This window comes from Sciurus carolinensis, chromosome 1, assembly GCF_902686445.1.
Source record: "Sciurus carolinensis chromosome 1, mSciCar1.2, whole genome shotgun sequence".
Taxonomy (NCBI): Eukaryota; Metazoa; Chordata; class Mammalia; order Rodentia; family Sciuridae; genus Sciurus; species Sciurus carolinensis.
The window spans coordinates 86,361,699-86,374,083 of NC_062213.1; the positions used below are offsets into that span (position 1 = coordinate 86,361,699).

The 12,385-nt window shown below is 36.4% G+C and overlaps 1 protein-coding gene across 5 annotated transcripts in view; it reads left to right on the forward strand.

The window, feature by feature from the left end:
• Positions 1–12,385, forward strand: part of Prkdc (protein kinase, DNA-activated, catalytic subunit) — a 176,274-nt gene that overhangs the window by 139,588 nt on the left and 24,301 nt on the right. For all 5 annotated transcript variants that reach the window (XR_007107939.1, XM_047547399.1, XM_047547401.1 and 2 more), the window contains exons 66-70: positions 553–777; positions 1,833–1,941; positions 3,341–3,452; positions 9,642–9,831; positions 11,368–11,542. Coding sequence is in view for 4 of the 5 variants with exons in the window: in XM_047547399.1 (XP_047403355.1) it covers positions 553–777; positions 1,833–1,941; positions 3,341–3,452; positions 9,642–9,831; positions 11,368–11,542 (811 nt within the window). In the remaining variant the exon portion in view is untranslated. The remainder of the gene's footprint in view (positions 1–552; positions 778–1,832; positions 1,942–3,340; positions 3,453–9,641; positions 9,832–11,367; positions 11,543–12,385) is intronic.

Genomic DNA, 12,385 nt, shown 5'->3' on the forward strand with positions numbered 1-12,385 from the left:
TATTTTATAGTTAATAAAATTGTTTTAAAATTTTCCCAAAGAGGAAGGTAGTTGTGAATCGTTTGGATATTTATCTGACTTGACTCCCCCGACAAACTATAATGTTAAATCTCACATCACTTTAGCTAAACCTTTCAAAATAAATGGGATATATTTTAAAATAATTATTCCCACCTTTGGTGTAATCACACGGAAGAGTATTTCCTCTTGCCTCTGTTTCTGCATCACTAGCCACACAGAGGAGGCAGCTCATGGCCCCTTTTGCACCACCACTGCCTGTATGGTACTGTATATTACTCAATTTGTGTGAACCACAAGATTATCTTCCAGTTAAAAGTAGATCCCATTTTCTGTATATGCATCTATATATTGCATCGTTAAAAAACAAACCATTTTAGTTGAACTCGTTTTTAGTTTTAAGTCCAGACATCAAACATCATCACTTTGACTCTGAATCTTGACCCATAAACTCACTGCTAAACATCTTACAGAAATAAGATAGACATCCAAAATGGCTTTCTGAAGTTACAAATAGATTCTTATGCTCCTCAGGAGATGTATCTACCATACGTGATCCGCAGTAAGCTGAAGCTCCTGCTTCAAGGTGAGGGCAACCAGTCCCTACTGACGTTCATGGACGAGGCCATGCACAATGAGCTGCAGCAAGCTTTCATCGAGCTGCAATACAGTCAGGAGATGAGTCTCCTTTACATCTTGCAAGATGATTTTGATAGGGCCAAATATTATGTTGAAAACAGCTTTCAAATTTTTATGCAGGTAATATAGATATATCTATCTGAACTATGCCATTTATATAATTGTTTTAAAAGTCAGTAAACTCATTAAAAAAAATGACCAAAATTTTTATGTACTATTGTATATCACCCATTTCCTTCATCTTTCTAGTCTTCAGTTTCTTCTTATAGTGTTCTTAACTTGTCCTTTGACTTAATATCTTTTTTAATCTTTTTTTATCATTTTTTATAAAGTTCCACTTTTTGTTTTTTCACACTGTTAAAGAACTCTCAAGGTAGACTTTTCTTAGTGGAGTAACTGCAGAAGTTTGGTTGCTTTGTGAAGAAGAACATCGATTTAACTCCCTTGTTCATTTTCTGTTGCTACTTCTTTCTTCTTGTGTTTCTAAGAATTTTTCTGCTCACAGTTGTGAATTGTTTTATTTGTGAGACAATGTCTTCTAACAGAGTCTTTAAACATTTGTCTTTGGTACATGTTAATCATAGGAACTTACCCATTTGTAGTTTTCAGTTTTATGTTATTTTAATGTTGATTAGTACTCAAAAGTAAGAAATAATTGGTGTCTATAGTTGGCAGTTCTATGAGGATATTGTGATTTTTAAAATTTGGCACAGACTTGTGTTGCTCAGTGGTAGAGGGGTTGCCTAGCACATGCAAGGTCCTAGGTTCAATTCCCAGCACTGGGGGAGAAAAATATTTTTTAAAAAATTAAACAAAAAATAATTCTTTTGGCTGAGGATTATAGCTTCATGGTAGAGCATGTGCTTAACATCCTTAATCCAAAAAAGGAAAATCAGAAACAACTGGTAAAAATGGAGACAGCAATAGCCTGGTTATATTGATTTCATGGGTTTTGTTGAATCAAAATGTGATTAAAAACCTAAATTGCAAAAATAAATAAATAAATAAATAAACCATTTGTTAATTGTGTCTGACCTCATTGTTAACCACTCTGAGACACACTAGATAACCAATGTATTTATAGGGCAGTTGCTGTATTTCACATTTTAGAGGACTATATTAGAAGTTTAAAGTGGTAAGCTGGTGTATAACAATGCTAAATGCCTTTTTTTTAGAATTATTCTAGTATTGATGTCCTCTTACACAGAAGTAGACTCACCAAGTTACAGTCTGTACAAGCTTTAACAGAAATTCAGGAGTTCATCTGTTTTATAACTAAACAAGGTAATTCTTTTAGACTATTTTCCCCCCTTTTCTAATTATGGAAGAGATTGTTGTGGTTTTGATTTACTTAGTAGAATACATGTTTCTTACTGCATTGGTTGGAAACTACCTTGAATTTGTTCTCATATACACATTTTGAGGTGACTAGAATAAATGTTTTTAAACAGTCACGCATTATTCTATGCACTGGGGATGAAAAGCCAAACAGAACATATTGAAGGGTGATTCCAAGGACAAGTGGGTGTGGGCCCAAGTGGTGGGGCCTAACCTGGCAGGATGCCTAGAGGAGAGGTCCAAGTGTGAATAGGGTAGCTTACTGAACTGTCAAAGGAAGGTCAGGCCAAGGGCAAGAGGGGATAGACGGAAATGGCCCAAGTCATGAAGGCCTATGTGGTGCTAACAGTGGATTTTATCCCAGTGCCTGTGGGAGTACATGTTTTCAAAGGTGAAGTGTTTTAGTTAGAACTCTGTTTACATTTTGTTTTTTAAATGATTAAAAATAATTATGAAAATCACTTTTCAGAATACTAACAAAAATTTGATTTTCATATCTATCTACCTCTTTGTTCCATTTAAATTTAGAGAAGTGTTTTTCAGGTACACATATTTATTAAGTGTTTTCTACTATCTGAGAACTAAATTAATCTCTTTATATTACCTTAAGGTTGTTTTTGTTACAACCTTATGAGATATGGATTTTTTTTTCTCTTTGTTTTTGGAGCCCTAGAGAATTTAAATGGCTTGTAGGTAATAAGTGAAAGTGAAGAACCCAGCACCATCTGAATTAAGCTCATATTCCTAACCATTGCTTTCCAGTCACAGAAAGAGAAAACTAAAGTTCTAAACAAAAAAATTAGCAATGTGAAATTTCAATTTCATGAAAATTATTTTGAATTTTTTTTCTGAGATTGTGAAGGCTAGGTTGTTTTAAATATGAGAAGTGTACCCCTATAAACTTTCCAAGGTTGGGGCAATATGCCCTAATTAAAAATAGTGATGAGTCTCCAGACTACGTTGTGAATAATCATGTCAGGTGAAATTTTGCCTTCAAGGAAATTTACTACAACTCTATGAAAACCTTTTCAGTTTTTAGAACTTTTTAGGTTTTTGGAATTGCAGATAAAGGATAGTGGACCTGTAGTAAGTATAAAAATATTTTGTATATGTTTATTTCTGTATCTTTTTTTCTGTATGTTGAAGTAATTAAGTTTCAGTGTCAAAATGTATTAGATTTAGAGGAATGACTTGTGTTCCTCTTATGAAGAAAGGATGTTTCTTTTTTTTTTCCTGTAATTTGGACATGAAATTTGGATTTTCTATTTACCAATGATGACCCCACTCTCTCAGTTGGTCTTGTCATTGAACTGTGGGTATGATCATCTTCTAATATTATTTTTAGATAATTTATCATCTCAGCTCCCCCTTCGGAGACTTCTAAAAACCTGGACAAACAGATATCCAGATATTAAAATGGACCCAATGAACATATGGGATGACATCATCACAAATCGGTAAGATAGTGTTTGGAGTCAAACATGGGTTCTGTTCCAAAATTCTCAGAATTGTTCTTCTTCTAAATCATGCTTAGAAAAATGTGGGGTTTGAGCCTAGTGTAGCTCTTTTATCATGCTGACTGCCTACACGAATTGTTCTAAAAAAACTCACCAGGTCTGTACACTTTGTCCCCACTTGTCTCCTTGAGGGGATTGCTTCCCACTTGCTGTGTAGGCATTGGGTTGCTGCTGGTTGATGATGAGCATGCTGTGGCAGGGAGAGAAGGTGGAGGCTGAGAGGGCAGCCCTACATCTGCAGCTTTCTCATGACTTTTAGATAGTGGGAGAACAGCAAAGAAGACTGCTAGGCATGATGTTTTATTGTTCTGGTATTAAACCTTGGTTTTTTGACACTCCCACCTCCTACTTCCCCACTCCATGATATAGTTGTATTTACTTCCCCAGGTCTGAACTTACATGTCCTCATATGTCTACCCTTATCAACCCTGTGGGACCTGGAGACACTTGCTGTATACTCAGGGAAGAAGCAATAGAGGCATAGAGTTGTAGATTTTTTGTGCCAGTATCCATAGGAACTAGGACTCAAGGACTGTGACCTGGCTGTTGTGTCCTTCCATTATTTCCCCTACTGTTACTACTCCCTTTTTGTATGTGACTTTTTTTTGGTAGGGGGGTTACTGGAGATTGAACTCAGGAGCACACAACACCTGAGCCACATCCCCAGCCCTATTTTGTATTTTATTTAGAGACAGTCTCACTTAGTTGCTTAGCGCCTCACTTTTGCTGAATTCCAGGATCCTCCTGCCTCAGCCTTCTAAGCTGCTGGGATTACAGGTGTGTGTCACCACACCCCAATGACAAAATTTTATTTATGGAAAGTTGCATGAAAAGTAGAACCCTACTGTGTACCTTTTTCACAGATTTAACAATTAAAAAAAAAAAACTGAACTTTCGGTATGTTAACTATTTTTTCTTCTATACATACATATTTGTTTTCTGAAAAATTTGTATGTAAGTGACACACATCAGATCCCCTAATCTTTTTCTATCAGCATGTATTTCTTAAGAGTGTTCTCTAATTTAAGCACAGTAATGAACTTCAGTGCTTTCATTTTTAATCTACAGCCCAATTTCAGTTTTGTCCCATTAACATCCTCTGAAGCATTTTCTACCCCTCTAAGGACAGAATCCAGTCCAGAATCATGGACTATATTTAGATTGTGTCGGTTTACTCTTCTTTAATCTGAAATAGTTCCTTAGCCTTTCTTTGTCTTTCATGACATTGACACTTTTGAAGAATGTTTATTTTACGTTTTCTCATGATGAAATTTAAGTGATATATCCCTAGCCACAATATACTTTACTTCTTCTCAGGCTTTCACATCGTATGTGGGGGCACATAGTATCCATCTGTCTTTTTCTGGAAATAGTCATTTTGACTGATATTTCCAGACAACAATTTATTTTATCTGTCTAATGCTATTTATTTTTCTTTGCTACCAGTCAGAAACTAATGTGGAGATGCTTGGAGATATGCGTATGTCCTGTCTCCTTTGAGACTTAACCCCTCTATGTTTTATATCTGCAGATTACTTTTGGCTCATTTCAGTCTTGACAGTGATGATTGTGAAGTGATGAGTTCTGAGTTCATCACTTATTCCATGATTGTCAGTTTACATCTTATTGTAAGAAAGAGCCTTTCCTTCTCCCCAGCTATTTACTCATTTTTTAAAATAAATACTTTCATATTTTTCAAAAATTATCAATATAGACCCATGGTTCCAGTTTTATTTAATGGGATAGAACCCATTATTGTCCTTATATTTCATGTTCAAATTGTCTCAGATTTGGTATTCAGGAACCCCTTCAAGCTGACATTACAAAGCTTTTCTCCTGTTTTCTTCTAGAAATGTTATGGTGTCTGTTTTTGCATTTAGGACTAAGGTCCATTGGAAGTTAATTTTTGTAGATGATGTAAGATTGGTATGTTAATTCTTTTCATTTTGATAACTAGGTTTTTTACCCCTTTTGTTCAAAAGTCTTTTTTCCATAATTGGATTGCCTTGGCATCTTTCTTTGAAAATTAGTTGACCATATATGCATGAGTCTGAAATTGGATGCTCGTTTCTATTCCTTATTTGAGTGATTAATCTTTTCATAATATCAAACTGTCATGTCAATATAAACAGTTTGACATTTTTTTTGCCTAGTTTTATCATCTGCGGAGGTACAGATGTCAGAATGTACTATGTGGAATTCTCTTTTTCTCCCTTTAATTCTGTTTTTACTTTAAGATTTTTAAATTCTGTTACTAGGCACGTACACAATCATCTTCCTGATGAAATGCCTCTTTTATCATTATGAAATAATAATTTATTGATGTGTGTGTGCTTTACTTGCATATGTGTGTGTGTATATATATATGCATGTGTGTATGAGTGTGTGTGTGTATTTGAAATAATATGTAATAAAAATGCTGCCAGATTTTTGTTGTGGCGGGCTGCTAGGGATTGAAACAGGGGCACTTAACCACTGAGCCACATCCTGAGTTGCTTAGAGCCTTGCCAAAGATAATATATTTTTGCTTAAAATAGTCATGCATATTCTAAAGAATGTATGAGGTATGCTGAGCATGGTGATAATTACACCTGTAATCCCACTGACTTGGGAGGTTGAGACCAGAAATAGTATCTATATTTGAGGTCAGTTTCAGCAACTTAGGAAGACCCTGTCTCAAAATAAAGAGAGAGAGAGAAAAAGTGTTTTCATACTTGTTTTAGTCAGCTTTGTCACTGCTGTGACTGAAAGACCCAACCAGAACAATTGTAGAGGTGGAAAAGTTTATTTGAGGGCTTACAGTTTTAGAGGCCTTAGCCCTAGAAGGCTGACTCCTTTCCTTGGGGCTCAAGTTGAGGCAGAACATCATGGCAGGAGAGTGTGGTGGAAGGAAGCAGCTCACATGATGATCAGAGAGCAGAGAAAGAGGTCTTCACCAGCCAGATACAAATATATACCCACAAGTCACATCCCAATTCCCACCTCCAGCCACACCCTGCCACTTCAATTACCACTCAGTTAATCCCTATTAGGAGATTAATTCACTTATTGCGTTTAGATTCTCATAGCCCAATAATTTCTCTTCTGAACCTTCTTTTTCTTCTTTTAATATTTTTTAGTTGTAGAGGGACACAGTACCTTTATTTATTTATTTTTATGTGGGGCAAAGGATTGAACCCAGAGCCTCACATGTGCTAGGTGAGGCTGAACCACATCCCCATCCCCTCCTCTGAACCTTCTTGCATTAACTCATACATGAGCTTTTAGGGGACACTTCACATCCAAACCATAATAATACTTGTCATTTCTGATGCTCATCATTTTTCCTAAGGATCCAGATTTTCCTGTGATATCATTTTCCTTCAGCTTGAAATTTGATCTTTGATAAATTCTCTTAGTTTTCCTTTGTGTAAATATGTTTTTATTTACTTCAATTTCATTCCTGGAGAATATTTTCTCTGGTTGTCAAAATCTGAGTGGGTTTACTCTCCCGACTCATCAGTCACTTTTGGTGTTCATATTTCTAAAGACATAGTCAAAGTTATTAAAACAGTTTTTCCCCTGTATGTAATATGACCTGTTTTTCTGACTGCTTTCAAGATTTTTTTTTTCTAATTGGTTATCAGCAGTTTGATTATGATGTGTTTAGGAGTGGTTTTCTTTGATTTTATCCTACTTCAGTTTACTGAGGTCTTAAATCTGCACATTTATATCACCAGATTTGGGGAATTTTCTGTCATTGTTTCTTAAAGTATATTTTGCCCCAATATTTCTCTTTCTTTGTGGAATTCCATCTGTATATAACATCATCATGTTGGTAATATTATTTAGTATCCTGAATCTCTGTTCATTTTTACTCAGTCTTCTTCAGATTAGATCATTTCTCTTGAGCCATCTTTAAGTGTGCTGTTACTTTCCTCTTTTTCATTCCTTAGTTAAGTCTGTCTAGTCTGTGAATATTTTATTTTTTAGCTGCTAAATTTCCATTTGGTTCCTTTATGTTTTCTCTTTCTTTGCTGAGATACCTACTTTTTTTTATTTCCTGTGGATTTTTTTTTCTTTTATACCTTGGAGCATACATGTCTTAAACAGCTGCTTTGATGACTTTTATATGATCATTCCAACACATGACATTTTGGAGTTGACATCTGTTGACTGTCTTTTCCACTGAAAATCAGTACATTTTCCTGTTCTTTTTTATCAATTAATTTTGAATTGTGTCTTGGAAATCATGAATATTCTCTTGGGTAGACTCTGACTTCTTGTATAAATCTCTAACAGGTGATCAGCCCAGTTCCATTTGGATAGTAGGCTCTATCTTGATTCAAACCCCAGTCCTCTTTAAACTTTATCTGTGTTTTGAGTCATCCTGCACATGCCTCTGGGGTAGGCTGAGACCTGTGTAAGTTCATAAACAGAATGAGAGGTCCCTTCTCTGTGTTCCCTCCAGGATCCCCAGTACAATCTTTGGTCTGCCTGGGCTCTTTTCCAGGTTTCTCTGCGCACATAGTTTCCTTTAGAATCTCTTTGCCCCAGCATGAACTGCCACACCACTCATTCCACAGCATAGGAGGTTCCCTGCATGGGAAAACCAGAACAAAAGAGAAGCAGCAGGAAACTCATCCCAATGGTAGAACCTTTTTCCACTTTTGATTTGCTGCACATATAGCCAGTAAATCTTTTATTTTCTCTCAGTTCTCAAGGAATTGTGTTTTGTATTTTATCCAGAATTTCTGGGTGTTTCAGCAGAGGAATGGGCTACAGGGGGCTTACCGTGCAGTACCAGAGCCAGATTCCGTTGCTTCTAGAAAAGTTGGTTCTTTTCCAGATACCATCCTTCCTGAGTTGATATAAAAACATGCCATGTAGTATAATTCTGCTCTGCCTTTGTTTAATTTTTTCTGTGTCTGGGACTCCTCCACCAAATCTGCCACCTCAAGTCAGGTGCATCTTCACAGTCCCAGAGTCTATCTCACCTGTGAACATGCAGCCACCTTCTCTACCACCCACCTATCTCCTTTCTATGGTCTCAGGGCACTTTATTCCTGTTGATAGGCAACATTTTTGTATTCATTGATTCATTTATTATTTCTTCAAATATTTGTCAAGTACCCATTTTGTACCACTTTTTATTTTTTTGTTCTTCTAAAACAGCAGCTTTTGGGAGGGAGGGGACAGTGTGTGTTCATTTAGGGTCTCGGAACACAGAGCACTGTGATGAGAACAGGAACAGATATATGTGAAGTATGTTGCTTAGTCCCTGAATGAACAGCAGAAGGTTACTTGATTGTGGATCAGGAATAAAATTTGTAGTTAAGGCACTTTGTCAGTGTTGCTAATATTAATAAAAATCGAGTTACTTGAGAACAAAATCATACATGTAAAATATAAATATATAGCTTATATACTTATATAAATGTAAGCTATAAGTATGATTGTTTCTGTTTATATATGAAAAAATAATTTCATACCAACCCAGGATTATCTTTTAAAATTGTCTGTGACTTTTTATAACCTGTTTGTGTCTTTACTTTTTTTCCTTTGAGTGTAGAACCTTAGATTGAAAATATAAGGGGAAAAATGGCTTCTGAGCCAACATAGGGTGTATTACCCATTAATTTAGAGAGACAATTATGAGTTTAAATGCTTTATTTTGTGGAACCAGAGCATTAAGTGATAACTGAAAAATTCTATTAAAATATCATTGGTGCCAGGCAAGGTGGTGCACACCAATAATCCCAGCAGCTTGGTAGACTGAGGAAGGAGGATCCCAAATTCAAAGCCAGCCACAGCAAAATTGAGGTGCTAAGCAACTCAGTGAGACCTTGTCTCTAAATAAAATACAAAGTAGGGCTGGGGATGTGGCTCAGTGGTCAAGTGCCCCTTCAATTCCTGGTACCAAAAAATCAAACAAACAAAAACAAAACAAAAGAAATATCATTGGTAATCTTTCAAGAGTTGATTAATTAAAATGGGATATATTCCTAGGGTGTACATTTATAGTCTTCATGTCAGCAAAACTGTAATACCTGTAGAATTTTCCTCTGTGAGTGCTTTCCAGTCCTGAAGGTCAAAGATTCCTGTCACCAGTCTCTGACTTCAAATCTCAATCTTCTCTGTTGTATATAGATGTTTCTTTCTCAGCAAAATAGAGGAGAAACTGATTCCTGTTTCAGACGATTCCAGTATGAGTATGGATGAAGATGAGTATCCCAGTGACAGGAGGGAAATGAGCAAGCCAGAGGAAAGTGTTGATTTTCTAATCCAGAGCTTCAGGTTTTCCATGAAAATGAAAATGATACAAAGTGCCCGGAAACAGGTAGGTGTCCATGCCTGTGGTTCCTCTCTGGCAACACAAGAATTTCCTAAGTTATCTCTTTTCTTAGCATTTCTTTAAAATTGAAGCATAAAAATAATTGCTAATAGTATAATTTTCTTATTATAAGAAATTAAATTGTAGTTCAGTGGTAAAGCTCTTGCCAGCAAGTTTGAGGCCCCGGGTTCTATCCCCACCTCTGTAAAAATAAACAAACAAGCAACACTTTAATTAAAACTGTCCAGAAATTACTGAAGTTGATTACATTTCTGTTAGTCATTTCAAAATGTTTATTATCTATTATTAGGAAAGCAAACAAAGCCAGGTGCAATTGCACACAACTGTAAATCCAGTGACTTGGGAGGCTGAGGCAGGTGGATCACAGGTTCAAGGCCAGCGCCAGCAATTTAACAAGATCCTATCTAAAATAGAAGGGGACTGGTGGACAGGCACAGTAGTGCATACCTGTAATCCCAGTGACTTGGGAGGCAGAGAAGATCACAAGTTTTGAGGCCAGCCTCAGCAACTTAGAAATGCCCTAAGCCACTTAGTGAGACCCTGTCTCAAAATAAAAAGGGCTGGGGGGATAGCTTAGTGGTTGAGTGCCCCTGGGTTCAAACCCCAATACCAGAAGAAGAAAAACCAAACTAAAACATTTTGGGGAAAGTAAAGAGCAGTTCATTTAATGGGAGAATATATTTGCAGATTATGTATCTGTTAAGGGTTTGGAATTCATACATAAATAACACTTTACAACCAAACAGAAAGTCAAATAACCCAGTTAAAAAATGGGCAAATGATTTCAATAGATACTTCAACAAAAAATGCAAGTGAACAAGAAATACTTGAAAAGATACTCAACATCATTAGTTATCAGGGCAATGCAAATAAAAGAAATACAATGAGGTGCCACTTCACACCCACTAGGATGGCTACCATCAGAAAGATAAGTGCTAGTGAGAATCTAAAAAAAACTGGTACCCTTGTGCATTTCTGGTGAGAATGTTAAATGCTGTATCTACTGTGGAAAACAGTCTGGCAATTTCATAAATTACCATTTGACCCAACAATTCTACTCCTAGGCATACACACAAAAGAAATGAAAGTACAGGCCCACGCAGAATGTTATTAAATATTGACAGTAGGAAATCCATAGAGTGAGAAAGGGGATTCGTGGTTGCCATTGACTAGGGAGAATGAGGGGGCCTGCTAATGGGCAGTGTTTTTCTTTAGGCTGATGAAAATTTTCTGGAATTAGACGGTGGTGGAAACATGACCTAACTTTGTAAATACAGTAAAAAAAAATACTGAAATGTTGTCTTTAAACATGCATTATTTTAAAAATGTGCATTATATCCAGTGATTAACAAAAAAAGCTATCTACAACTAAGGAAGTGGATCACTGCTCCCAAATGAATTGTGTCATGCAAAAAGAAAAACAGGCCAAGTAGAAACTTCTTTTGTAAATCAGGTTTAGTTCTAAACTGCCCTCTTATATGTTATCACACCACTTCCTTACTTTTTCTTCTATTAATATAGAATAATTTCTCGCTTGCCATGAAATTACTGAAGGAGCTGCACAAAGAGTCAAAAACTAGAGATGACTGGCAGGTGAAGTGGGTACAGAGCTACTGCCGTCTGAGCCACTGCCGGAGCCACACCCAGAGCCCTCCCGAGCAGATACTTACTGTGTTGAAAACTGTCTCTCTATTGGGTAATTAGGCGACTTTTAAGAGCTATTTTGTATTTTATCTTGTGTGTTTTCAGACAAAAACTATTCTGTGTGCTGCTTCATCTGAAATGTGGGAGTTAAATCTTTTTAGTAACTTCAGTAGAGGCAGAAAGGGTGCCAAAAAGAATGATGTCATTTCCTTGGGAATAGAGCAAAAATTTGGAGCCAGGGAGCTTTGTATGCTAATGTTATTCAGTATGACATTTGGAACTTTTATTTCTTTATGTATAAAAATGCAAATTTTATTTTAATTCTCTCTTTAATACTTAATCAAATTATAAGTCTAGCCAGGCATGGTGGCGAACACCTGTAATCCCAGTGGCTCAGGAGTCTGAGGCAGGAGGATCTCGAGTTCAGAGCAAGCCTTAGCAACTTAGTGAGGCCCTAAGCAACTCAATGACAGCCTGTCTTTAGATAAAATATGAAAAAGGACTAGGGATGTAGCTCAGTGGTTAAGTGCCCCTGGGTTCAATTCCTGGTATAAAAAAATAAATAAAAAAGTCTAGTGGTTTAATTATTTTGAGAACTTAAAAGTTTACACATGAGATGTAGAAAATTAAACATGAAAAGCATTTTTTTCCTCCTTAGTTTCTCTTCTCATGATAATGTAACTTTTAAGCCTGAGGGGGATAAAGCTCTCTCAGTACAGTTTGTGTCTGATACCCTGCAGCAAGCCCAAGGGTATGGGGTAGCATTACTATATTCAACCTTGCTGCAAGACAGAGTGCCTAAAAAATTGTGCCAGAGCAGCAGCCTCATTAAGTGCCAAGAGGAGGAACATTCTCTCCAGTTGGTCCCAGGACAGAAAAAATTTTAGGCACTTTA